The sequence below is a fragment of the Zootoca vivipara genome, chromosome 7, assembly GCF_965207765.1.
Source record: "Zootoca vivipara chromosome 7, rZooViv2.hap1.1, whole genome shotgun sequence".
Classification (NCBI taxonomy): Eukaryota; Metazoa; Chordata; class Lepidosauria; order Squamata; family Lacertidae; genus Zootoca; species Zootoca vivipara.
In genome coordinates this window covers 15,470,201-15,497,492 of record NC_142590.1, presented here as the reverse complement: position 1 = coordinate 15,497,492, position 27,292 = coordinate 15,470,201, and the positions used below count along the sequence as shown (strand labels likewise).

Genomic DNA, 27,292 nt, shown 5'->3' with positions numbered 1-27,292 from the left:
ATAATAATAATAATAATAACAACAATTTATTATTTATATCCCGCCCATCTGGCCGGGTTCCTCCAGCCACTCTGGGCGGCTTCCAACAAAATATTAAAATACAGAAAACCATCAAACATTAAAAGCTTCCCTTTAATCAATCCACAATCAAACCACAACATTAAAACATCTGTAATTAAAACATACAATTAAATGAACACTTAAAGACTTGGCAATTAAAACAGTTTTTTCCCCCCTTAAAGTTAAAATAATAAAATCAGAAGTTCAGTTCAGGGGAGGGCTTGCCTAAACAGGTGTGCCTTCAGGAGCTAGCAGAATGCCAACACTGAGACAGCCTCATATTTCACCAGCACTGACCCTAACAGTTGGGAAAGCTGCTTCCGTGTTACCACAAGCCAATACTCATCAGGCCATGCTGAAACTGATTACCTGATCATAGTTCCCTTCCTGGAGAAGTGAAGGAGGAGGTATTTCAGGTAACCTGATCCAGAGTTATTTAAGGCTTTGTATGTAAGTGGCATAAATTTAAAACTGGCTCATTGGCCAAGAGGCTGCCAGTGCAGATCCCTCATCCCTATTCATCACCACCAAGCCACAGAATAGAGAAGCAAGAGAAGAACATGACAATTGTCCCGGCATGGGGTTGCCAACACATATGGCACAGTGGCCAAGCTATCCCTGTCACAGAAAGTTCGGAGTTGACTAGGCTACCTCTATCTCCATGGACAAAGATGGTACCCCTATACTGCATACTTCTTCTTTCAGAGGGAGTGCAACCCTGTCTAGAACAATTCTGGGGCCTGGGAACCACTTACTCACTGTGTTTCTGTCAATATATAATCAGCTCCATCTAATAAACCATGGTTTGTTAGATTAAGAACAAGTATTGTGCTTGTGTACTCCCTTCTACTGAGATTAAACCCCAATTTCCCAGGTCAGATGTACTGGTTTAGCCAGTACCAGGCATTTTGCATTATGGTGAATGAGAGAAGAAATGATGAAAGGAAAAAGATGGAGTATGTGGGCACAGAACTTTAAGTTTAATAAAACTGTTTTTAGTTTGAGAATGTACACCAGGTCACTACATGCTTCATAGTCTTATCTGTGTTGCCCTTCACAATTATACCATGTAGTGAGAAAGGTAATTCAACTATTTGAATTTTTAAAGATAGAAAAGAATGGCTTTCCCATACATGCAGTCCATTGCAGAAGAAGAACTTGAAGCCAGATTGGCCAGATCTAAGCCTCTCAAATGGACCAAAGGTACGTTAGGCCAGGCATAGGCAAACTCAGCCCTCCAGATGTTTTGGGACTACAACTCCCATCATCCCTGACCACTGGTCTGTTAGCTAGGGATGATACCGGTAGGAGTTGCGCAATTGAATGTTCTCTCCCTCTCCTCCCTTCATGAACCCTCTAAATCTATTCTGGGAGTTCCCCCTACCCTCCAGAGCACATGATTCAGGGCACATGAGGGGGGGGTCCCTATCATTATTCATTGCCCTAGCACAAATGTTTCATTGAATGCTGCCCAGAATGTTTAATTATATAGGGGGGTGGGGTGGGGTGGGGTGGGGTGGAGAGAGAGAGATCCTCTAATCTGCTCCTGATTTCTTGACTACAGGCTGAGAAAGAGCAATATTATATCTGCACAGGTGGTAATACAAGACAAACAGAGTAAGATATGCTGAGACACACACACTTTTAATTTCCTCAAAATATTTTCAAAAACTGAAATGATGCAATGTTTGAATGCAAGCACTTTAAATGCTGTTTTCCTCAGACCTGGACTGAATCCAAAACAAACTCTGTATCTGTTCTCCCCATAGCTGGGATTTGCATATCAGAGGACTGTTTGATGTCAACAAGATAGATAGATAGATACCGGGTTTCTTTTCATTTAGAAACAAATACACAACTTCAAGTATGTGCATAGAAAACACATTTTATTGTTTTTAAAATGAACCCTGAAAATACTTTTAACAAACTTCTAACAAAAACTCACAGTACAATGCCAGCTGTTAGTATATATGCTACACCTTACTTGTCCCAAAATGTTTTCAAAAGTCTTATGTACACTAATGAAATCAAATTTTCCGAGATTTGGTGTGGTGCGGTATGCTAACACTGGTGTTTAATCCCCCCCCCCAAAATGCGGAACCAAGTGGAGAAATGTATCTGCTCCAGAGCTTACCTGGAGGCTTGGACCTTCCAAAGACCAGGTGTCTCAAGGTACATGGTGAAGACACGTGACTGGAAGAAGGTAGGTGTCCAGAGTTTCATGGACTTTCTCAGTCCTACCAAGGGATGTCAGGGCCTAGATCCAGGACCTTTTGAATGCATAGCATGTGCTCTAGTGCTGAGTGGCCCTTCTGCTATGGCACAGAATTATATGGTATACAGTCGTACCTCAGAAGTCGAACAGAATCTGTCCTGGAAGTCCGTTCGACTTCCAAAACGTTCAGAAACTAAGGTCCGGCTTCCGATTGGCTGCACAGAGCTCCTGCAGCCAACCGGAAGCAGTGGAAGTTGCACAGGGCGTTTGGGTTCCAAAGAACGTTCGCAAACCGAAACAATCACTTCTGGGTTTGCAGCGTTCGGGAGCCAAAACGTTCATCTTGCAAGGCGTTCGACTTCCAAGGTATGAGTGTATAATGAAATGTGAAGTCCTCTATTACACTACAGCCTATGGCTTTCTTTGTAGCATTCCTTGGAATTCTTTATCTGTAAAAAGGCCTGCTTGCCTTTTTACAAGGGTATAGAAGCACAAAAACATAGGATGCCTTATATGGGGTCAGATCATTGGCACATCTAACTCACAGTTCTCTACACTGACTGGAAGCATCTCTCAAGAGATTAAAAAAAACCGAAACACACATTATTTCATGGAGCTTAGTTAGCTAGTTGTTCTAGTGTAAATGATTTTCTGTTCTTTTGCTGTGTTTACATTATTGATTTTGTAGTTTATTCCAAATTCAAAACTTTATTACGGCCATAGGCCCATATTAAGATATCAACACAAAACAATATACATCATACAGCAGAACAAAACAGAATAAAAGAAGACAAAATGAATCGAATCAGTTCCCTTCATATAAATCCTATCCCTATAAATATTATAAATTACAATTACAAGGTAAAAACACCATATCACTTAGTTCATCTGGTCACCACTATAAATCAAACATTAGGACGAAAAATCAATAATCATAAAGTAACCCATTTTTCCTCTTGTAGGATAGAACTGCAATCAGGAATCTAGCTACAAGGAGTGATCTACTCAGGTTATTATCCTGTAACAGATATGTTAACTGGGATTCCGAAGTCTTATCCAAAGTTTGATTTTGTAGTTTATTGTTTATATTGGCTTAATTGATTAATTTATTTTGTTTTAAAGTACTTTTATTGATTGCAAGTCACTTTTAATATTGGGGGATAAAAATATCAAACCTACTCCTTTCCAGAATAAATTCAAAATAAATCTGGGGGAGCCTGCTTTAACAAGTTCCAAATCTGTTTGGAATAACCCAGTTTGTCTTGGGATTTGCAAAAGCTAGTGGGACATAAAAAGTATTACACAAAACTTTGTGCAAACTGAATAACTTCTCTTGATTTGGGGGTTACTTTTCTTATGGAAGCAGGCCATCTTTGGTAGAAAATGCTTTCTGCTAGCAGGGCATCTTTGGATCAAATCTGGAACAAGAACTTGGCTTAATTATAGTGAGATTTTATATATCAATAATTGTCAGGGAGCCTTCTTACAGGGAGCCTCCTCCCCTCTTGCTGACCAGCACTTTGCCCAGTGAGAGCAGCAGCAGTGGGTCAGGTGAGGAGAATCAGGAAGTGAGCGGGACGGAAGTGTCAGGGCTCAGCGATGTTGGAGAGCCCCTGCGCCGCCAGGACCAAGAGGTGGAGGGGAGCAGGCAGCCCTTTCCGGCGCCCGAATTAAGGCGTGCCACCAAACGTAAGGTTGGGAGGAGGCATTTCGGGGTGCCCAAACTCTTATGTTGGTCCCGTAGCCGGAAACGTCCACTCCCGGATTCTGCGAGTGACTGAGAGGTCATGTTTTCTACTATCTCTGCACTGTAAATACTATGCACAATAAAACTCTTAAAGACAGAGTGGGTTTGGGCATCTTTACTCAAGAGTAGCCGCAACAATACCCTGACAGCAATAATAATAATAATAATAATAATAATAATAATAATCTTATACCCCGCCCATCTGGCTGGGTTTCCCCAGCCACTCTGGGTGGCTTCTAACAAAATATTAAACATACAATAAAACATCAGACATTAAAAACTTCCCTAAGCAGAAAACTAACTAGCTAACCAGTTAGCTATCTATCTTGATATATCCCTAGCATTGCTGCAAAATACAATATCCCATGAGTAGACCAACCATGTATTTGGAATTCACTTGCCTCTCATGAAACCTACATGGGCATATAAGGAAAGTTACAGGGAGGGATTAAAGAGTCTTGAGAGTCTAATAAAGGCTAAAAGAACAAGGCAAGCTTACCTTCCACAGAAAAAAATATTTAAGTAAAGTTATAATGATTTCCAAAATATTTAAATAAGTTTTTATAGAAAAAGAAAACAACAAAGAGTTTTGGGGTATCCTAAAGGCAGCAGTTTAGGAAGTTTAGCAGAAGCTACAGTTAGAACTGGATATGGAACAACTGAGTGGTTCAAAATTGGGAAAGGAGTACGACAAGGTTGTATATTGTATGTTGGAGTATATTGTCTCCCTGCTTATTTAACTTATATGCAGAATTCATCATGCGAAAGGCTGGACTAGATGAATCCCAAGCCGGAATTAAGATTGCCGGAAGAAATATCAACAACCTCAGATATGCAGATGACACAACCTTGATGGCAGAAAGCGAGGAGGAATTAAAGAACCTTTTAATGAGGGTGAAAGAGGAGAGTGCAAAATATGGTCTGAAGCTCAACATCAAAAAAACCAAGATCATGGCCACTGGTCCCATCACCTCCTGGCAAATAGAAGGGGAAGAAATGGAGGCAGTGAGAGATTTTACCTTCTTGGGCTCCTTGATCACTGCAGATGGTGACAGCAGTCACGAAATTAAAAGACGCCTGCTTCTTGGGAGAAAAGCAATGACAAACCTAGACAGCATCTTAAAAAGCAGAGACATCACCTTGCCGACAAAGGTCCGTATAGTTAAAGCTATGGTTTTCCCAGTAGTGATGTATGGAAGTGAGAGCTGGACCATAAAGAAGGCTGATCGTCGAAGAATTGATGCTTTTGAATTATGGTGCTGGAGGAGACTCTTGAGAGTCCCATGGACTGCAAGAAGATCAAACCTATCCATTCTTAAGGAAATCAGCCCTGAGTGCTCCCTGGAAGGACAGATCGTGAAGCTGAGGCTCCAATACTTTGGCCACCTCATGAGAAGAGAAGAATCCTTGGAAAAGACCCTGATGTTGGGAAAGATTGAGGGCACTAGGAGAAGGGGACGTCAGAGGACAAGATGGTTGGACAGTGTTCTCGAAGCTACGAACATGAGTTTGACCAAACTGCGGGAGGCAGTGCAAGACAGGAGTGCCTGGCGTGCTATGGTCCATGGGGTCACGAAGAGTCGGACACGACTAAACGACTAAACAACAAAAGGCAGCAGTTTAGTATGAGCCTTTGTAGGCGAGAACCTTCATCAGATTAGAAAAGAGGGGTTTAAAGGCTAGCAAACAAATGGAATAGTTACATTTAAGTCTTGTAGCAGAACTGAAAAATAAAAATGCAAGAGACTGCAGTTTGTGTCCCAATGACATTTAAGATAGAGCATGGATGTATTCATGGTCCAGATCAGATTTAGATGTGTTCCACTTTTGCCAGAGGACACAGACTGTATCTCATTTAGCAAGAAACAGAGCAGTTCAGTGTAGGCATTAGCAAAGACTGAACTTTCCAAGCATCCCTGGATGGGAACAAAGGTACCTGTATTACATTATCTGACAATCAGTAACACTGCTACAGCAAGTGAAAACAATTGAAACAGATTCCAGACAGGAGTGCTGCAGGGTTGCAGTTCCTGTCCAACTGCTGTCATGACAGCTCCAACCTGCTGCAGAAGCAGTGCTGCTGGTTCTTAGAAACGGGGGGAAAATAATGAGTTACAAATAGCACACACCCCTAATATATAAAAAGGCTCATAGATATTAGTAGGGCTTGTCAGCACTTGTGTCAGAGAGTTTGCATCAAGAATGATTGGATATATCTATATATATTCTATGTGTGTATATGTATATAAGAATGAAAGGGGGGAACCACCTGAAATTACAAAGAGTAAAAAAATGACACAAAATAAGTACCACAGGTAGCTTCAAAACTTTTAACAGCAAACATAGGTATAGTCAGTTCAAAGCATTGCTTTATTTTTCCTTTAGGAAGATGCTTAATAAAAAATATATTAACTCGAGACTTTGTTCTATAATTAATCTAGCTAGTGTTGCCTGGTGTATTGTAGAAAAATATTGATTTTTTGTTTTTTTTTATTAAAAAAAACAGCCTTTAAAAACTAATAAGAAAAGCTCACAGGAGAAAGGTGACATAATGGCATCTGTAATGTAGCATCTCAATGTTTGGATAATCTGTATATGGTACATATCAAAAGCATTTTTCAGTTCACAGTAGTAGCAAATGTCTTTACTTAGCATATGCGGAAGTCTCAAAGAAAAATTAAATTTTTAAAGAAACTTTTTAAAAATAAACTTCAGTTTTTAACATTAAAAAATGTTGAAAGTGTACATTTGTCTGGCTGCTCTCATACAGTCATACCTTGGTTGTCTAACTTAATCCATTCCAAGAGTCCGTTTGACTCCTGAAACGGTTCAGAAACCAAGGCGCAGCTTCCAATTGGCTGCAGGAGCATGGGGCTTGGCAGCGGTGGGGGAAAGGCGCAGGATCGTTCCTTCGTCTTTTCCCCATCCCGCCCGAGCCAGATCCGACGAAGCTTCTGAAGCTTCGTCTGATCCGGCTCTGTCGTTGGCAGCAGCAGCGCTTGCTCTCTTGGCTCGGGAAAGCGCCTGCCTTCCTTCCCCGTGCCAAGAGAGCAAGCGCCGCCGCCACCACCAGTTCCCCCAGAGCCCATAGGAACGCATTAATTGATTTTTAATGCATTCCTATGGGAAACGGTGCCTCGCTAGACGGAATTTTTGTAGGACGAATTGAGTCCTGGAACAAATTAATTTCGTCTGGCGAGGCACCACTGTAAAATGGACTCTCACCTTGACAATGTAGCCATAATACAATGTAGCAGGACTACTTTTCAAGTTATTAGTCAAGACTCTCACCCCAGCACACTGCCATTCACACAGCAACATGAATTTATATGAACAAGTTGGGTATAAATCACATCCCTGTTCTTCTTAGTTTTCACACCAGGCTCAAACATTATCATGCCTTCTGTAGCTTCAAGCCTGCCTAGTCCTCACTCTAGAGAGAAAAGACTTATTTTTCTTTACATGCTATAATTATGGTCTCAAAGTTTTGAAGTGGTTTGCAAATGTTCCCAGTGGGCACTTGAGCATTCTCCAATATAACCCTAGAGATCCATCTAAAGGACTCCTTTAGCCACTCAAAATTGCTCCTCCAGCCAGTAATGTGCAGATTCGATGATGCTAGGAAAGCATTCCTTCTTAGCTGCTGTTACTGCCACAATATAAACTATAAAGTGAGCTCTAAACTGTGTTTGGTCACACTTGATTCAGCTTTCACTCCATATACATCTGGCGATCATCCCAACCAATTCATCGTCTCCGAGTACTTGATGTACAAAAGAGCCAAGACAGTTCTATACAGTGGTACAGAGTACTTAAAAACCATCATGTGTACATAACAGGCAATTTCTGAATTCTAGAATGTGATTGAACAGGAACGTGAAGCATGCTAACAGAAAGGACTCTCGGGAATCTAGTAGCAATCATCTTTTCTGGTTGAGAAAATATATAACCTGCTGCACTTGTTGAGTTAGGAGCATTTTGGAATGACTGCAACAAAAATCCTGTCCAACAAAAGATGTGGCAGTCTAAGCATGTGTGTTGAAGTCTCCCCAAACCGCTGTTCTGTGGCTCCTCAAAACCAAACACAAGACCAATCCCAGCAAGGAGATTGTTAGGCAGCAGGATGATATATGCAATAATGGAATTTCAAACTAAGTACCTAATATCAAGTGCAAACACTCAAAACTGAATTTGATCAGACAGGAAGCTGAAGAAGGAGATGGGATAGCACAGTGACCACCTCCTTCCTAACCATCAAGCCTGGGTCAGTACTGCAACAAGAACCCAAGTAGACAAGCTTGGAAAATCCAACTCATCCACCCATCTCATTGATGCAGGTCAACAGCACAATTTGGGATTAAATCCTGGATGACAGCAGGAGCATCTCATCCAGTAGAATGGAGCTGCAGACAGGGCTTTCCAGCAGCAGCACTGCTGCTGCTTACCAGAACAGTGAGGGGAGAAGCATGGTGTCAGCAAAGGCAGGACTGTGCAGTCTGTCAGCTGCGCTCTAGAACCCCTTTTGTTTTATTTGGGATGATGGTCATTTATACTCAGCAGGCCTGGTGGACGGTCCTAGTGAACTGAATGTGCATTCTCAAACGTAGAATCTTCTATCCACTGCAGTGCCTAGGTAGTTGATTCACACACACAAAAATGTATAGGAAGATGGAATATAAAATGAGATACTAAATAAATTTTAAATGATGTGGAAAGGGGTCTCTGAGAGTAGGAAGTTGGGAAACCACCAACCTGCATGAATGACCTTATTCATGGATAGGACTGTCAATAAGGTGGCACCATCATAATAATGAGTTACCCATTTAAACTTTTCGACATCAGATTCTTTTTTGCTCATTAGGGTAAAGTACTCAATAGCACAACACTGTGCTGAAGATTCATCTGTATTGTCTAATGAAAAGAGAGGCAGTAGCCACTATTATCTTTATTGGATTCCAAGATCTTGCACCTGACTCCTAATTACTGCGTTTTCCCCTGCTCATATAAAAAAACAGCACGCACACACACACATACACACAGTGAGAGAAATGTTCTTATTTTTCTATTGTGTTCTCATTTAAAAAAGAGAGCGCTGGGGATGCATTCATTGTACTTCCCTCCTTCCCTCAATCTGTATATACCTAAAATAAACTCATGCTGATCCCACTACAAGAACTATGAAAATATGAGTATAGTGTGACACCTTATACATATTTAATCATAGCCTGATAGGCTGTCATTAACTTCAAACAGCAATCCGAGTTCACTACATTAAACATGATGCCTACGTTAAGAGGACATCATAAACTACTCTCATGAAAAAGATAGGTAAGAAATAGCCACACAGCAAAACTGCTTTGCAGGCAAATTTAGACATCTCTAGGGTAAAATCAGAAGAAAATGCACAAACTGGATTCACAAGTACCGGTAGATTAAATGATGACTTCAATAATCACAGATTTAAAACTGTGGTTTCTTTAATAACAAAAAAACTAATTATAAACCAGAACTGGTCTCTCTGAACAAATACTGGGTTAATGCCACTGTTATAAGCTATGCCTGGCCTTCTGTGAGTGTATAAAATGGTTTTCAGTACTAAAAAGGATATATTTGTATTTCTCTTAAAGGGAAAATGCTGCCTTCACTAAATATCTGCCAAATATAACACCGGATTTCAAATGGTAGAATGAAATGAGTTAAATGGACAGGTTTGACAGTCCTAGGTAAAATAAAGGCATCAATAGGCCATAATGAAGTCTGTCACAGAAAGGGAAAAGAAAGAGAGGCCTCATATGAAATGTTATGTCAAATTGGAATATACAGAAGAGAAAACAAAACCTTCATATTGTAGCAAGTGTAAACCTACAGAATTATTAATTCATAAACAAAATATATACAATTTGGTTATAAATATTAACAGGACATTGTCAATCTTTGTAGCACCACATTTTTCACCCTCTTGGCTTAAAAATGTCATCTTGGCAAGGAATATTCTTCAAAGCACAAAGATGCAGTTTCAAAACTCTTTGCTGTAAAGCAAGGTTAATATTTATTCTAAGAGTCACAAAAATAGTATTTTGAAGGCAGAGGGTGAGGACTAATTAAAAAGCACACTTTTTGTATCCAATAAACCTGAGACACTTACAATGCAGTGAAAAACAACAATAATCTAGTCTGGAGAACAAAGGACTTGTATTGGGTAGGGAAATGATTATTTGAAAAGAAATGAAAATATAAAAATAGAATGGAATGATCTACCCAAGCTTATGTATCTTACATGCAGCTCTTGGAGTAATTCATTTAGTTGAGTGCAAGTTAAGAAGCAAACAAAAAACAAAAACCCCTCAACTATGATGAAGTTGTTTTGGCTTTTTAGCTTTGTTGTTTTAAATGCTGCCTATATAAATTAAAAATAAATAAATAAAGAAGATTAGCTAGCTTCACACTTTCCCCCATACATAATATAATACAATTAACCCAACTGTGAACTTGAATACGTTTAATCTAAGAACTAATCTCAAAATTTTGAACAGCTGGCTGTTGAAATCTTTTCAGTGTGTTACTACAATTGGCAAACTTGCCAGTTTTTAGTGTGCTAAAATTATAATTGGGCTTGTTGGAAAGTCTATTCCTTCCCAGCTTAAAATGCTCATGGTCTTGTTCAAAATTTGGTGCACAGAACAGTTGTGTTCACTCCAGCACAGCCAAATAGTTCCCATTCCTTTCCCTAAACATTACAGGAAGAAGAAGGGTGGCAAAACTGGGTTGGGGTTTGTTTTGCTACAAAGCCAAATAGGTGGTGGTAAGCAGACCTCTGATACCACCTGAGACCTTTATTTCTGTTCCACTGGAATAGATTAAGCATGATCTTGTGCCTCACTAGGATATCAGAATATGACTCAGGATTCCAAAAAACTTTCAGAAAACCTTTGTTGCTTTATGTTGAACTAAGACATGAATGTAGCTTGTGGAAACAACCTGGAATTCCGTAGAAATATGCCAAGAGTGTTCACTGTTTATATACTGTATTCGTAAAAAAGCACTTTGACAAAGGGTCACCAGTGTGCCATCTGCGGGCACACATAGGCTTCTGCAGGCTTTCCTTCAGAGTCCCTTCCCACTCCATGAAAGAAGCATTCTGTTGTAGCCAATAGAATAGGTTGTAGTGCGAGCTTGGTTCTGTGTGTGTGTGTGTACATATACACAGTTTCGCTGGTTTGCAAATGTGTTCAACAAGCCCCAACAGGTTGACCATCCCTGTATTTTATTAATCTGAGCAAATATACGCCAATTTGGTCAATTTAAAAAACGATTGGTAACTTTTCCCCGGGGTTTTCCTAGCGTCAGGTTAGGGAACAAAGCCCTAGAAACTAACATGGGTGCAGATTCCTCATCCCCTAAACCAGGCATCCCCAAACTTTGGCCCTCCAGATGTTTTGGACTACAATTCCCATCTCCCCCGACCACTGGTCCTGTTAGCTAGGGATCATGGGAGTTGTAGGCCAAAACATATGTAGGGCCGCAGTTTGGGGATGCCTGCAACAGAAGAAGTGGAACAAGCAGAAGCCCTCCTGGCTGTGCCATGGTTATTTAATTTAGTTTTTACAAATGGTGATTTGTAGTTTAGTTACTATTTAGTTTATTTTCTATTCATTTAGCTTCTACAAAAACAAAGGCTTTTAGTACAGGGGCACCAGTATTTTGGAACACTGCTCCCACTGAAATCACACAGGCACTCACAATTCTATCATTTCACTGCCTGTTGAAAACATTTCTGTTTAGCCAAGCATTTTAGACAACATTTCAGTGTTGTTTTTTATGATTTTGTAATTTTATGATTTAAAAAAAATTCTTGGAGACCATATTTTTTAATAAGTTGGTGGTTTAGAAATACTCGAATGAATGAATGAATGAATGAACAGAACATCTCAAATGGTGCATTGTGGGACTGCTGCAAATATTCTTCACAAGCTTGTACTTCTATCTTGGCACTTTCAGTTTGGTGCCAAATCACGCTGCCAGCATTGCAACTAAGAGCATAGCAGCCTAGTGCCTGATTTTTGAGTAGTCACTGGTCTAAGCTCTTTCCATATTATCACTGCAATGACTTGTGGGTGCTTTCCTGTTGGCAAAAATCAGGTGTTATGGAAGCAGCCTTCATAGGCTCCAAGGGCTTTTGTTTGTTTTGCTTTGTTTTCACAATTCAGAAAGAAACATGTTCCTACATGTTTGGATGGTCAGTACCAACATTTTAAACATACAATTTGGTTTTACAGCTGAATTATTATGGTGGTGGTGTTGTTTAGTCGTGTCCGACTCTTCGTGACCCCATGAACTAGAGCACGCCAGGCACTCCTGTCTTTTTATTATGGTAAAAAAATCTCAAATGGGAGAATTTATAAACAGAAATGCCAACAATAAATATTATGGTGGCACAATGCCAGACTTGGAGTATAATGATGATCTCCTCCCCATCTACGTTTCCTTGCAATCATGCACCGCATTTTAAGATTATCAGCAAACCTTGGTAGGGAGATATAAATATGGAAGCTTCAATTACCGGTAGCTCGGAAAGGATTTACAGAACTGAAACCTGGAGTAGGATTGTGGCAATCACTTATAATTTAGGGTACCCGAGAATCCAGAAATAAAACCAGAGTAATGAGAATCAAAACAAAATATGAAAAATAAAATATGATTTCTATTTATTTCAAACAATGATATATTTTTTAAGAAAACTCTCTGTTAAGAGAAACGCCTACCTTGATCATTCTAGATAGGTCTCCAGCATCTGCTAATTCCAGCACAATATTTAGTTCATTGTCTTCAATAAATGATGCATAGTATTTGATTACATTTGGATGATTCAATTGCTAGAAAAAGAAACAGATACTTCAGTCTACAGTACGTATAGCCTCAACTATTGGTTTCCGCCATTTAATCCTATATACACAGGGGCAGGGGAGCAGGGAGAACACCCCTTTCTGTACTACAAGAAAACAACATTCATGTGTTCATGATTTGCATGGAATTTTCTATATGTGCAATGAGACATCTCCTACCAAAAATACCCATGCTCTAACTGACAGGGCACTCCTAAAAATATGGAGAAGCAGGTGCTAGTCCAGCACAAAGAGCTACAGCTGGGGCAGAGAGTGAGTGGCAGTGTGGGAAGTCAGGTGCAGACACCTAAGCAACCTTTAAAATCACAAGTGAGGTTTGTTATATTTTTAAAGCAGAGAGTAAGCACAATAATAGTCGTCAAGAAACAACATGTGTCACTTTCTGCAATCACAAAGACCAGAAACTTTCTTTTCAAAGCCCCAAAAACCTAAAACCTGCTAATTTTGTCAGAGCAACTTTCTGGTTGGCAACAACAAACAAGAAAAGAAGAGACACATTCGCTCCAAAGGAAAGCCCCCTCCTGTAAACTGTAACTCACCTTATTTATATCTCTCTTTGCATCATTCACAATCAGTATTCAGTAAGACACTTTAGAGGAACAAAAAGTTTGTGTGTGCACAGACAAGGCTTTTGTCCTTGTTTTACAAAGTGCATCTTCTCTGGATCACACAGCAGCCTGCTTTTGAGAACTAAAGATTCTTGTATGGCAAATCTTCACCCCCACCTACATAACAAACCTCATTCAAAAACAGCTGTTTCTGATATAACTTTGTAAGGTGGCGGAAGGTGGGGAGTGGAGGCCGGCAGTTCAAAGGGAAAATCCTACAAGGATAAGCTCTTGGTAACAACTAGGGCAGCTCTTGGTTCCGTTTAAACTTTAAAGAGGCAGCTTACAATGCAATGTGATATGGATGGGAGACTGACATGCATAAAAGGAATACAAAAACATTGTCTCTTTGTGTGCATGTATGTGCACATTATGTGTTCTATACATATATTGTAGGGGAGGGGGAGTAGCTCAGTGGCTGAGAAAAAACTTTATAGCAGGTCCAACCTAAAAGGATTGTCAGGGGGCAGTCTTGGGAAAGCCCCTTTTACTGCCCAAGGCCGTGGAGTGACAGTCAGAATGAACAGTGCTGAGCTAGATGGTCAAACAGTCTGGGCAGCATCCTAAATTATTATGCACAAGGCATAAATGCAGTATATACTCGAGAGAGCTTTTTTCCAAGTAAACAATTGTCAAGATCCGTGGACAAATTCTGCTCCCAAGTTCCATCTTTGACTGAAGTGAGGGCAGCGGGAGGAAGTGAAGTATATCTTTTCGGTAATGGGATGCTCATTACGGAACTTCTGAGAAATTCATTACGCCAGTTCTATTTTTAACTTGTTCCTTAGTTTCTTTTCTACTTTCAGCAGGTATTTGAGATTATGGTGCAATTTTTTTATTAAAAAAACAGCAGTTGACCTGCCACCTGTTTCATGAAACAGTAATCTTAAATATTTTGTAGCAGGTTTTTCTGGGTAAGGATTAATGAGGCTAAAGCTAGAATAGGTTCTTATCATTTTAGCTTTCATTTGTTATTTATTATGAAACTTGTTGCTGTTGTTGCTGTTGTCTGTAAGCTGCCCTGAAGGGCAGTGAGATACAAATCACAATGACACACGCATAGAAGTAAATAAACATATCAAGTAAGTTCTGCTCTGGTTATTAGCTATGGAGAGTTGAAATGCAACCCTATTGCTTCAAAAAGCAGCTGAGGATATGCAAGTTTTGCTGCAGCTGCATTTAAAATACATGCATGCCCTTGTATCATCCCAAATCCATAGTTAAGACATTTTAGGTACGCCTTCTCCCAAATCTTTAGACTTGGGAATAATAAAAATCTGAACAAATAAATGCTAAATTTCACCTTCATTCAAGTAAAAAAGAAAGTCATTATACATATTTACCTTAAGAAGATCTATTTCTTTGATGCAATCAGCACGGGCTTTGGCATCCATTAAATCAAATATCTTGTTTAAAAAAAGGAAAAAGGAAATAATTCAGAGGATATATATCGTCAATGTTTGCTTTAATTTAGTACCCTAAAAGTAATCTGTTGCATAAATGAGAAATCACCAAACTATGGGACATGAGATATGCATTAAATTTAATAATTAATACCTGCTGTGAGTAGTACCCATTCACAAGAGTACATAAACACGGAAGAGGCCCCCTGCTGCACCTCTGAATGCTATGCTGCTCTAGCTTTGCCTCTTCTAATCAGCCTACACTGGGGGAGTGGATAATTCTACAGCATCTCCATGGTGGGAGTGTGATTGCATCATTCAACCACTGTTCATGTAGAGAAGCAGCACAGAATGACACATTCTCAGGGGAGGCTTTCTGCTGTGCTTCTGCACAAGCCAATTGCTCTAAACTCGGCTCCTTCCAATCACATGCCATGTCCAGATCAGCAATTCATACAGAAACTAGGCTGCACCTTGGGTGGATACTTTTCTAATATAATTTACACACGCTAAATGTAAACCTTTGGGAATACAAGAAGTGTGCCTTGAATTTTAATTCAGAGAAGAAGCGTGTTTCAACTATCTGACATTTCAGAAACACTGGCATAAAATGAACTGTGACATTCATTTTTTAAGTGCATCTGGCATGATGATGATAATCAAGATAGTTATACAAGTCTAGATCTGGAGCTGCATTTCTGTACATGCTATCTCATTTAAGAGGACCCCTAATGTCTATGTGACGACAGCTGCTTTCCAGGGAGTCAGGACCTAGAGAGAAACCCCTAAAGGTCAGCACCACAAGAGAGTTGCATATGCCCCCTGGAAATCTGCTCTTAGGCAATATGCACATGTTCAGTGGGTCTTCCAGGCAAACAAAGCAGTGTTTATTCTGCCTGGTTTTTCAGTGTGGTTGATGGGTGTTGTTAGATACATGGTGATAAGTGGATGTCTGATGGGATTGAAAATTGCAGGTGTGCTTTTTTGCTGTAATTTGAAATGTCCACATATTGTGAAAGCAAATAAACAAACAAAGAAAAGGCTGTCTCTGAAGTATAAAACAAGAACACCGAAATGCTTTGCAACCCCCAACCAGTAATGCACTTTTTCATCATCACTTAGAAGTCCTCACTAGAATTAAGGTAGCAAGGATAGTGGTCCTGTCAATCATTTTCTCATTATGACTTTCTTCCAAAATCTGTGCTCACTTGGGGAAGCAAGGTAATTTTAGTTGCCCCCATTTTTGTCCTCCAAACAAACACCCTAGCTATGTTTAATACACACGACCAGGGAAAGCAAAAACAAACAGCTTTGGCAACAGATGTTAACCAAGGAATCAGGATGCTCTGTAAATCTCACAGGACAAATATATTTTAACCAGCCAAATTGCTAAGAGAAGCGGAAAGAAGAACTTTAGCAGGAACACACGCCAGGATTCTCACACCTCTGTGCATTGCAAATGCTGAGATGATAGAAAGCAAACTCTCTGTGCTGCAAGTTATGATTCAGGAAGGAGACTGAGTGGCAAAGCAGAACGATAGCAAGATAAGTCACATGAATGGAATGTTATGACGAAAAAAATAGCATCTGACTAATAAAGTGGGGAAGGAAGGTCTAGCACTGTATATTCAGTTTTGACTAAATATTGAAAAGCAAGCTGGTGTTGATGGAAAACACAGAAGCAAAAGTTTACGACTTGGGGTTTAGAACATGCCTGGCAAAAGAGAAATGTTGCAGCCCTCAGCTGCTATAAGTCTCAGAGCCAGAATGAAAAAAACACTCTCTTGCTTAGATCACCTTGGCATTAAAATCCCAAGACTTGGCACATGTGATTAGCTTCCAAGAATCTGATTGCCTTTGGGAAAACACAGCAGGCATGTTCATGTTTTTTTTTTAACTTACCAGACAAAAACCTCAACTCACCAGGTACTTCAAGTTCCTATGTGCCCTGTCCCCACCATCCATCATTGTGAGACACCAACATATGATCCCTGCTGTATCACATTGAAGGGGACAAGTTACATTATTGCAGACCCCTTCCCTTCCTGGACACGCTGGACAGGTTGTTGTTGTTGTTGTTTAGTCGTTTAGTCGTGTCCGACTCTTCGTGACCCCATGGACCATAGCACGCCAGGCACTCCTGTCTTCCACTGCCTCCCACAGTTTGGTCAAACTCATGTTCGTAGCTTCGAGAACACTGTCCAACCATCTCGTCCTCTGTCGTCCCCTTCTCCTACCCTGTTTCTCATATTTTAAGACATACCCATAAAATAAGACATAGCAGGATTTTTAAGCATTCAAGGAATATAAGCCATACCCCGAAAATAAGACATAATGATAGGCGCAGCAGCAATGCTGGCCGCGGCAGGAGGAGGAGGAAAAAAATAAGACATCCCTTGAAAATAAGCCATAGTGTGTGTTTTTGAGGAAAAAATAAATATAAGACATGTCTTATAATATGAGAAACACGGTAGTGCCCTCCATCTTTCCCAACATCAAGGTCTTTTCCAAGGATTCTTCTCTTCTCATGAGGTGGCCAAAGTATTGGAGCCTCAGCTTCACGATCTGTCCTGATTTCCTTAAGAATGGATAGGTTTGATCTTCTTGCAGTCCATGGGACTCTCAAGAGTCTCCTCCAGCACCATAATTCAAAAGCATCAATTCTTTGGCGATCAGCCTTCTTTATGGTCCAGCTCTCACTTCCATACATCACTACTGGGAAAACCATAGCTTTAACTATACGGACCTTTGTAGGCAAGGTGATGTCTCTGCTTTTTAAGATGCTGTCTAGGTTTGTCATTGCTTTTCTCCCAAGAAGCAGGTTGAGTGGACAGGTTGAGTGGTAAGCAATAATGTCTAAATGTCCCCAATGTTAAACTCAGCAACAGAAGCATCTATTTGCAGAAAACAGCACCCATCAGGGATTTATTTATTTTTTGCAGGAAAATGGCATGGGTTACCTCACCCCTGCACCATGATCCCAAATGGCACTAACCCCCTCCAACTGCTTGTTGTTAAAAAGAGACGTGGCAGGTCTCAATTACTGTAATAAAAAAAAAACTGAAGTGAAATGTATAGTTTGATCCCAAACCCAAGAATAAATTAGGAAGAAAGGACCCATATAAGGGAGAAAAGCAGATAAATAGTACGTTAACTAACAGTGAAATTCTCAAAAGTCTGTCCCACTGTTTCCCAACAAGGTTTACTGTCATGTAAATATGTCTAGGAGTACAGCCTAAAAAATTAAGCAAGTTGACTAAGAAAAACGGGACAGTTATGGAAATTTACTTTAAAATTAATATCCAATTTTTTTTAAAAAAAACCATTTAATCCAGCAGTATCTCCTTCTCCAAATCACGTTTCATTCCCAGCTTTCTGCTCATATATCAGAAATACTGACTCATCAATTGTCATCTTACAGTTCTTTGTTTTAACACCTAGATCTTATGTTGCACATATTGCATCCGAGATTTTATGCAAGAATGACAGCAAAGTATCCTTTGTGTCAACATTTGTAACTTAAGTCTCTCACCTCAAAAGCTATGGCAATGGCTTCTGAAGTTCATAAGAGCCTTGTTAGAGAAACAGCAGAAATTATTTGGACGACACATATAATGATTTGTCCAGCTGCAAGTATTTAAGCAGACGAGTGCTTGTTTTACTGGGTTATTGGCTAATTCACAAGATTACTGAGGTCATTATTGGATTAGAAGCTTGCATTGCGCTAATGGATACTGTACTCTGCACACAACTGCTGGTTGGTAACTGAGAGCCACACTTTGCACAAGCATGCTACCATATTATGGTATACCATATTATGGTTTTATGCATTACTCTAGTTGCCTAGGATGATGGAAAAGTGGTGTGCTGAAGGCATTTCTGTCAACCCAATGCAGTTGTTCTGTGAACTAAAGGGGTTTTATGCTGTGAACTGCTCTGAGATCTTCACATGAAGGGTGGTATACAAATTTAATTAACAACCACAACAACAACATTAACAACAATTATTGTCAGGAGCTGCTGGATCTGTGTGACACTCATCTATGCGGTGAACCACTGAATTACACACGGTAGAATGACTCCACCCTCCGAGGTAGGCCATTGGATCTTTCTGGGCAGGAACAAACATACAGGGCTTCCTGTTCCTGCTGAGCCTTGATTGAGCAACATGGTCTTCCTAAGCTCTGGCATGTTCCTGTATGCTTGCTCTTCATTTGTGCTCTTGTAGACTTGTTCTTCAGTCATGACTTTTAACTTGTCCAACAGCTTCTGGGTGCTGTCTCAGACTGCTACTCATGGCTAGCACTCGCAGGGTCCTTCCACGAGCAAAACTCTCAATCTGTCCACAAAGCGACTGTACTGGATGCAACCCACTGTATACTTTCCTCCAATGATTTCAACAGCTCTGAATTGTGCTCACAGTCAACATCACACAAGCTCCAATTCTTAAATGCAATCTTGTTGGAGCCAGCAGGAGAACATAGCCCCCTTTATGAAATATCACCACAAGGAAACATTTGTTTCTGAAAAGAGAATAGTTCTGAAGAGAGCTTGATGGTGTCATGAAAATACTATTACTTGGTAACGTGTGTTGAAGAGACTATGGCCACAATTCAGAGAAGCGCACAGCTAACTCACCAATTCAGTAGGGCTTTTATCTCCTCTCCTCTCAAGTTACATAATATAGTTCATAGGGGATTCAAAAGAAGTTTTCAATACAGAGGAGTGGAGTTGCTGTTTCAGGGGGAAAGTGAAAATCCCCCTCTCTGTGGACAAGCTGTACTACACAAATAAAAGCTTCACTGAACTGTAACTAAAGGTAAAGGGACCCCTGACCATTAGGTCCAGTAGTGACCGACTCTGGGGTTGTGGCACTCATCTCGCTTTATTGGCCGAGGGAGCTGGCGTACAGCTTCCGGGTCATGTGGCCAGCATGACAAAGCCGTTTCTGGCGAACCAGAGTAGCACACAGAAAACACTATGGTAGGTTGGCAGGAGCAGGGACCGAGCAACAGGAGCTCACCCCATCACGGTACCTTCTGATCGGCAAGCCCTAGGCTCTGTGGTTTAACCCACAGCGCCACCCGCGTCCCTCCTAAGGGGCTAAACTAAGGGGTGGCTTATTATGTCCTTATACATTCAAGTCAATTGTGTGACACGAAAATACTCTTTAAGTCAGAGCTGTAACTACACTATGCCAAATTTAATGTTTTGAACAACACACCATTAGCAAAGTGAGCAACTATGTTCCCATAGGGCACATAAAACAATTTGATATCTAAAATGGGGGGTGCGACTATAAAGCAGAAAACTGAAAAGTACCCCAAAACCGAGTCAGCAGGGGATGCTGTCTGCCACAGCTTACATACATTGTTGTGTAACACTATTTTTTCAGGAGAATCTGAAATTATGTCCCTGTGGCCTAAAGATACTATGTGTTACTGATCCATTCCAAAGTCAAGTCCATGCTTCTCTTGCAATCGTTTTCTCTTGTTAGATTTAAGTTTTGTGATGACCATGATCGTTACCATATCTTTCCCCAGTATGAAATGGTTATATAGTCTTAAGTGCAGGAGAAGGAACAGTACTAAAATGATCACATAGTGGGGGTGGGGGTGGGGAATAAGAAGTTATTTTATAAAGGACATTCTTTCAAGTTTGTCCAAGCAACACACAACACCTGGTACTGATTAAATTGATTGCCTTAGGGAGAATTCCAGAAGCCCAGAGTACTATTTAAGAGTTGGTCTTTGTTTGTGTTTTACTATGGAAGAGCCCATTAACACAGTATTAATAAGGTCGGGTTCCCCATTTCCCCTGAACAACCCCCAACTATCGCAGCCTAGCAAATTTATGACAAATACATCCATTCTCGTTGACTAATCAACAACTAGAAGCAAAGGAACTCCCATGCTAATGGAAGATATTCATTGTTCATTTATATAGAACAATTTACTTTTCCCTCAAACGAACACAGTAATATTGGTGGGGTGGTGACATTAAACAGCCTTAAACTGGATGTTGTACTACTCAATACCTGATTTTTTTTCTTCCACAAGAGGTTTTGTAATCATTAGTACCTTTAAAACAAACTTGTATATTCCACTTAGCATGCACACTTAATGTTTCCCCAAAGCTGCAGACATACATATCATGACTTAATAAGATAACATATGAACAAACCTCTTTGCAGTCCACATACAGCCATATCACTCCTTCTTTCACATGCATAAAACAAGGCAGGAAATATTCAGTTACCTACAATTTCCCACTGCATCCAAATTGGGTAACCATGGTTAATGGCTTTAGAACAACCCCAGGATATCAGCCAAATTCAAACCATGGTTTCACATCCTGACACGTTCCAAATTCATTTTCTATTATATCCAATTTGGGAAAGTAAGGTTAACAATAGTTAACTGAATATTAACTGGCGTGTTTGCTTGCTCACGCAAAGGAGGAAGCTAAAAGGCTGTATGCAGGGTACAAGGCTCGTTCATATCTCAGTTGATTAAGCTGATATATATGACCAAGTAGACATGACCAAATAGCCATGTACTAACAAGAGGGAGCAACAAGGATGTTTTACATTTTACATTTCTCAAAACAATGTGTTATCAATATACAAACACTGATGAATTACAAGTTTAACATTTCTTTTGGTACCTGTACATTGCAGGAAAAAACTGCAAATATAACAGCTTCTGCATCCAACAAAACTCTAAATCATTTCAAGGGCATTTGTAATTGTCAGGGGATTGTTGCGGCTACTCCCAAGTAAAGACGCTCCAGTCCGTTCTATCTTTAAAGGTTTTATTGTGCATACTATTTACAATACAGAGATAGCAGAAAACATGACCTCCTAGTCACTCGCAGAATCCGGCAATGGCGCCCGTCTGCTTAATAGCTTGGGCACCCCGAAACGCCACCCTTTCACCCTACGTTTGGGCGCTCGCCTCAATTTGGGCGCCGGAAGCAGCTGCGCTCCCTTCCTCCAGCTGTGGGCTAGTGCGGTGCAGGGGCTCTGATACATCACTGAGCCTTCCTTCCTCCACTAGTTGGCTTGGGCAGTGCAGGGGCTCCCTGCAGGGAGTCCCCCTGACAGTAATGACTAAGCTAATACCCGATCTTTGTCATTTTTATTAGCTGAAAACAACTATCCAACTATCCAAACTGTTAAATGATTTGAAAACACCTAACAAAAAATTAAGGCAATCTTACTATTTTGTTCAGAAGTCCATGTACTTGCATATACTACATGATGCTTAAAGTTTACCGACACAAATACTTCTAAAAGAACCTTGAAATCAATTTCCCACTCTAACTACAAAGTGTTAGAGCCCCAAAAGGTTCATTAAAAAAAACTTGGGGTGAAAGGGTTTCAGAAATCTTCCATAGCTACATGGGACTTTTTAAAAAGTGTTTTTTATTTATTTTCATTTTTAAAAAATATGATTTAGGGAAGGAAATCTAGTATTTTTCCTGGATAGAAAAACAGACAAAGACTTTCCTCACAAAAGAGGGAGGCTTATACCAGGCTTCCTCAGCCTCAGCCCTCCAGGTGTTTTGAGACTACAATTCCCATCATCCCTGACCACTGGTCCTGCTAGCTAGGAATCATGGGAGTTCTGGCCAAAATCATTTGGAGGATAGAGGTTGAGGAAGCCTGGCTTATACAGAGGAATGAATAAATTTGCACAAAAGAAGTATTTTCAGTGTGAGGCCAGGGTAAAACCTGAGGAATGTGGACATGTTGCTAGACTGGAAAAGGGTTGGTATCCATTTAGGTAAGAGACATGGAAGAGATTACGTATGGGTTTGCAGAATGTAGGGGATCTGAATTACAAGTGCAGTTTTCTGGATTGGAATATTTAACTCTTTTGTAGACTGTAAAGCTAAACATGGTCTTTGTAAAATGTTTAAAAAGCTAAAAATCCTGCTCTTCACTCAGCACCAAAATGACATCAACACTGGCACCAAACAAACCTCTTAGGAGCTACAGCCCAATGCAAAGAAGACTTTCAGAACTTCCCAAATCCTCCCCACATACCCCGCTGCTACACATAGAACTTATAAAAAGAGAAACAATGGATCTTTCTTAAACCAGGAACATGTTTGCCAGTCATTACTGGTCATGTTCTCTGGGGCTGAAGGGAGCTGTAATCCAGAAACATCTGGAGAGCCACAGGTTTCCCAGCCATGCTCTAGTCTAGCACATCCAAGGAACCAGACACATCTTCAGATTTTGGGACTCGCTCAATACACAGCCAGCCATCAAGTCAGACCTAATCCATTGAATTCATGTGCATCTATCTACTGCACCAGCAGTTAAATGGCAAACGCAGCACAGCTTTCTATCTGAAAAATGTGAAGAAATTGTGACAATGGGATAAAGATAGAAGAGATATATTAAAGGATAAAAAGTTGCTGAAGAGGACACCAAAAAGCCTCAGAGGGAGAAGCAAACAGGGAATGAGAAGATGGGTTCATGTTTTGTTTCTGTTTTTTCATGGGGCCTTAAGCCAAAGGCAAAAATCAGCATGGAGAGGTGGCAGTTTACATGTTGCATGTGGGGTGATGATCCTTAGAGGTGGTGCTAAAGCTGGGAGCAGTAATAGGATTAAGATGAAGAACCAAGCAGAAGGGAGCAGAAAGCTGGACTAGCCCTCTTAAAAAAGAAAGTCTCCCCACATTAAATTCTCATTTCTGAATTTATTCTACATTTATTTCTCTCAGTCCAACAACTAGACTTTTCAAGTCTATAAAATAAGTTAGTTAATTCAAAAGGATGCTTCTTTTGAAACACTCCAGCTCCAAGCTTTTCCCCTGCAAAATGTAATACTGCTCTTAAGACCATTGGTGTTTGATCTCAGAGAGCAAATAGACTTTTTTATTCAAAATGTATGAACAGCAGTCCGATCTTTGAAAAAGTAGTCTCTTTTGAATCGTAGAACTAAATGTTTGCAATATAGCGTATTTAATATACCACAACCTACAGAACCATAAAGAGCTTTGGCAAAACAAACAAATAGAATTCCCTACAAATGCAAAAGCAATAAAATGTTTACCAACCAGGAAAGCAAAACGGCCATAGTTTTTTATAGCATAAAATAGAACTTTCTTCCTTAAGATTAATTAGTTCTAATTTAATCCTGAAGAAGCAATTCGCTGACAACGCACAATGAATAATTAATCCATGTGCCAGATAAAAAGAATCCTTTTATGATCTTCTAACACAAGGTATTAAGAGTTGAAATGAAAGGGGAAATGCATGGAACTACTTAGGGCAAAAAATGCAATGGAGCTTCTGGAAAGAATTCTAGCAAAACATTTCACCCTAACTCCATGTAGACCAGACTAGCCAGAAGTTCCATAATTGCATGCATTCTTAAAATAACAACAATAACAAATAGTTACTGTTGCTGGGCAATTCAAAAACCTATTATAATCTCAAATTTAAAAATAGTACAGTAACAAACACACACACACAAACTACAGTCTTCATTTAGATACACTTCTTTTGACATTTATGCTGCAATTTAACACTATCTTGCTTCCTTCTCTGCTGACCCTCGCACCCTCTGGCATTTCCATATAATAAAAGAGCTTATATTCTGCTAGATAACTTTTTGAAAGATGGACGCTTTGAAACATTAACATGGCCAAAAAAAGTTTAGGAATCTGAATTACTTTAATGCCCCACAGACTTCCAGGCAGAAAGCATACTACCGGTAGCAAGAAATATAATGTAATGCAAATTTTGAAATGTCTTTGTTAAATAAAAGACAGCATTTAATGCTAATCATAATTGGCCCTGTAAAGTATTTAGGATGGGGTGCAAGAGCCACTCCACCCAAATTTCATTAAGATACACAACAGTGTGTGAGTAAGCATCACAAGCTAGCCCTGGGTGCTTTGTAACAGGGTGGATTTCACAGGACAGCAGAAGAACCAGGAAATGACTCACTAATACAGATGCATGTCGGGACTTTCCACTGTTGTGAAGGCACTTTTCAAAAGTTACTCATTGTAACACAGTACATAGGACTTGGAGAGAGAAATAATCCACAGAAAAAATGAAGCAATACTTGTAACACTTTAACAACATTAAGAAAACAATCCTTAATGTTGAATAAATAATTATGTTTATTGCTTTTATAAAACGGTATTTCAGCAATTTAGAATTTATCCAAGGTTCTAAAACAATGCTAACTCCAATTGTTTTAGAATCAGCAGTGGACTTAGTGATAAGAGGCAGAATGAAAATGAAAATATAAGGATCCACAAAAGGGGGGCAGAGAAGTCAAAAAGGATATGGTGTCTGTATTTTGTTTCTTTTTTGTTGGTACGGTTTGTGAAATGAAAAATGCAAAAATAAACTAAAAACCCCCACAAAGGTTCTAAAACAATGGTTACCTATTGACTAATATATAAAACAACATTAAGCAACCTTTCCAAAAGCAGTAGCTAAGTTTCTCATTGCATTGCTCAAGACATCCTTACCTGTACTTTTTTTAAAGCTACTGGCACACCATCCAACAAACATGTGGCTCTGTAAACTTCACTAAACTGTCCACGGCCAATCTTCTTCTCTATTCGGAAGTTTGCTAAAGTATTGTAGCCCATGTCAGGTCGTAAGGCCTTCTGCAGTCAAAGATACAAGAAAACATAAGGTATACTTTACAAACTAGAGGAGTATGTGCAATCGTACTTTTCCCCCTCCCAACAGCTCATACCATTAGCTTTAAGAACATGAATGTTAGATTGGCTGCACAAAGTACAGAGGCTTTAAAAAGGCAAGTATACGTGTTTCTCCGAAAATAAGACACCGTCTTATATTTATTTTCCTCAAAAAACACATACTAAGGCTTATTTTCAGGGGATGTCTTTTTTTTTCCTGCTGCTGCGCCGGCATTGCTGCTGCGCCTATCACTATGTCTTATTTTCGGGGTATGGCTTATATTCCTTGAATGCTTAAAAATCCTGCTATGGCTTATTTTATGTCTACATCTTAAAATAGGGGATACAGGGTATGTGTGCACTGGCAGAAATAAGCAGTACTCAGTCACATTGTTCGAAAAACTATATGGGTGTATTTGTTCCGAGTTTCCTAATGCTCGCTTTGGAACGGCATAGGTTTCTAATGCTGGAAAGTCAGTATGCACCCAGTTTGGAATGGATTCTAAGTTACTGGGTTTAAAAACCGAGAACTAACCCTTTCCTAGCTCCACCACATCACCAAGTATCTGTGTGTCAACACTCCACTGTCACTGGTTGGCAGTTTTCTTCTAGACTCAACCCAAGGTCCTGACTTTGAACTTCAAACCTTTAAATTGTTTTAGATTCCAATCCCCCAAAAATGACCCTAACCAAGACCTTCAAGATTAGGTAGGTGCACCAGGTAGGTACTCAGAAGAAGGCCTTTTCAGCTCTGTACCTAGAATTTGGGACAGTCTGTCAAGAGAGATTGATACTGTTCCCACGCAGCCTGTTTTCAGGTGAGGACTGAGGACAGATTTATTTGTGGGGCTTTTTAAAATCATGGTTTTATCTGCCTTCATATTAAACTGTTGTTTCTATTGTTTACTTTCTGGGTCATATTCTAATTATGTTTTATGTAAAGGTACCTTGTGCACTTTTTGTTAAAAGGAATATAAATGAAAATTAATATTTACACACAAATGCAATTGACAAAAATAAATGAAAATTACATCCAACCCTATACATGCTTACTTAGAAATACATCCCAGTGAGTTCAGTGGGGCCTATACCCAGGTAAGTGGGCACAGGATTGCAGACAAGAGTTCCCGTCAGTGGCACTTAGGCCTACAGTCTTTCCCCTACTGTAGACAAGTCCTCTGACAAGCCAGACTAGAGTGATAAGTTGTGATCAATATTACTGTTTGTTCCCATTTCACCTGATATCATAAGTATTCCTTCTAAGGATTCAGGTCTAGTCCTCATATTGTTAAAATATACATGTATAGTTGTGGATTTTCAAGAGAAACATGATCATGTATGTGCTTCTGAGTGGACCTGTCAGCCAATTTAACATTGTCTACCTAGTTCGTAGGCGTAAGTGGACTTTCTATCCAAGAGGCATGAGAAAACTTCCTAGTGTCCAGTACAGATGAGGAGAAAAAGATGGGAAACCCAGGACAAATTACTTCTGAAAATTGTAGCTGAAGAAGATGGGTTAGTACTGGCCTGGAATCAGAGCAAGTTCTGTCTGCATTGAAGGCATGCACAAATGCATCCTGTAATGTTATCTGTGACCAACGCTTTATCTACTACTGAGAGATGGAAACTGAGCAACCGTTAATAGATTGCTTTAGAGATCTGGAAATTGATGGAGA

General features: G+C 39.9%; 1 protein-coding gene across 7 annotated transcripts in view; it reads right to left on the bottom strand.

Moving 5' to 3' along the window:
- Positions 1-27,292, bottom strand: part of NEK7 (NIMA related kinase 7) — an 83,934-nt gene that overhangs the window by 31,072 nt on the left and 25,570 nt on the right. For all 7 annotated transcript variants that reach the window (XM_035121366.3, XM_035121369.3, XM_035121365.3 and 4 more), the window contains 3 exons: positions 25,440-25,580; positions 14,877-14,939; positions 12,785-12,895 (listed from right to left, as the gene is read on the bottom strand). In XM_035121366.3, coding sequence (XP_034977257.1) covers positions 12,785-12,895; positions 14,877-14,939; positions 25,440-25,580 — 315 coding nt within the window. The remainder of the gene's footprint in view (positions 1-12,784; positions 12,896-14,876; positions 14,940-25,439; positions 25,581-27,292) is intronic.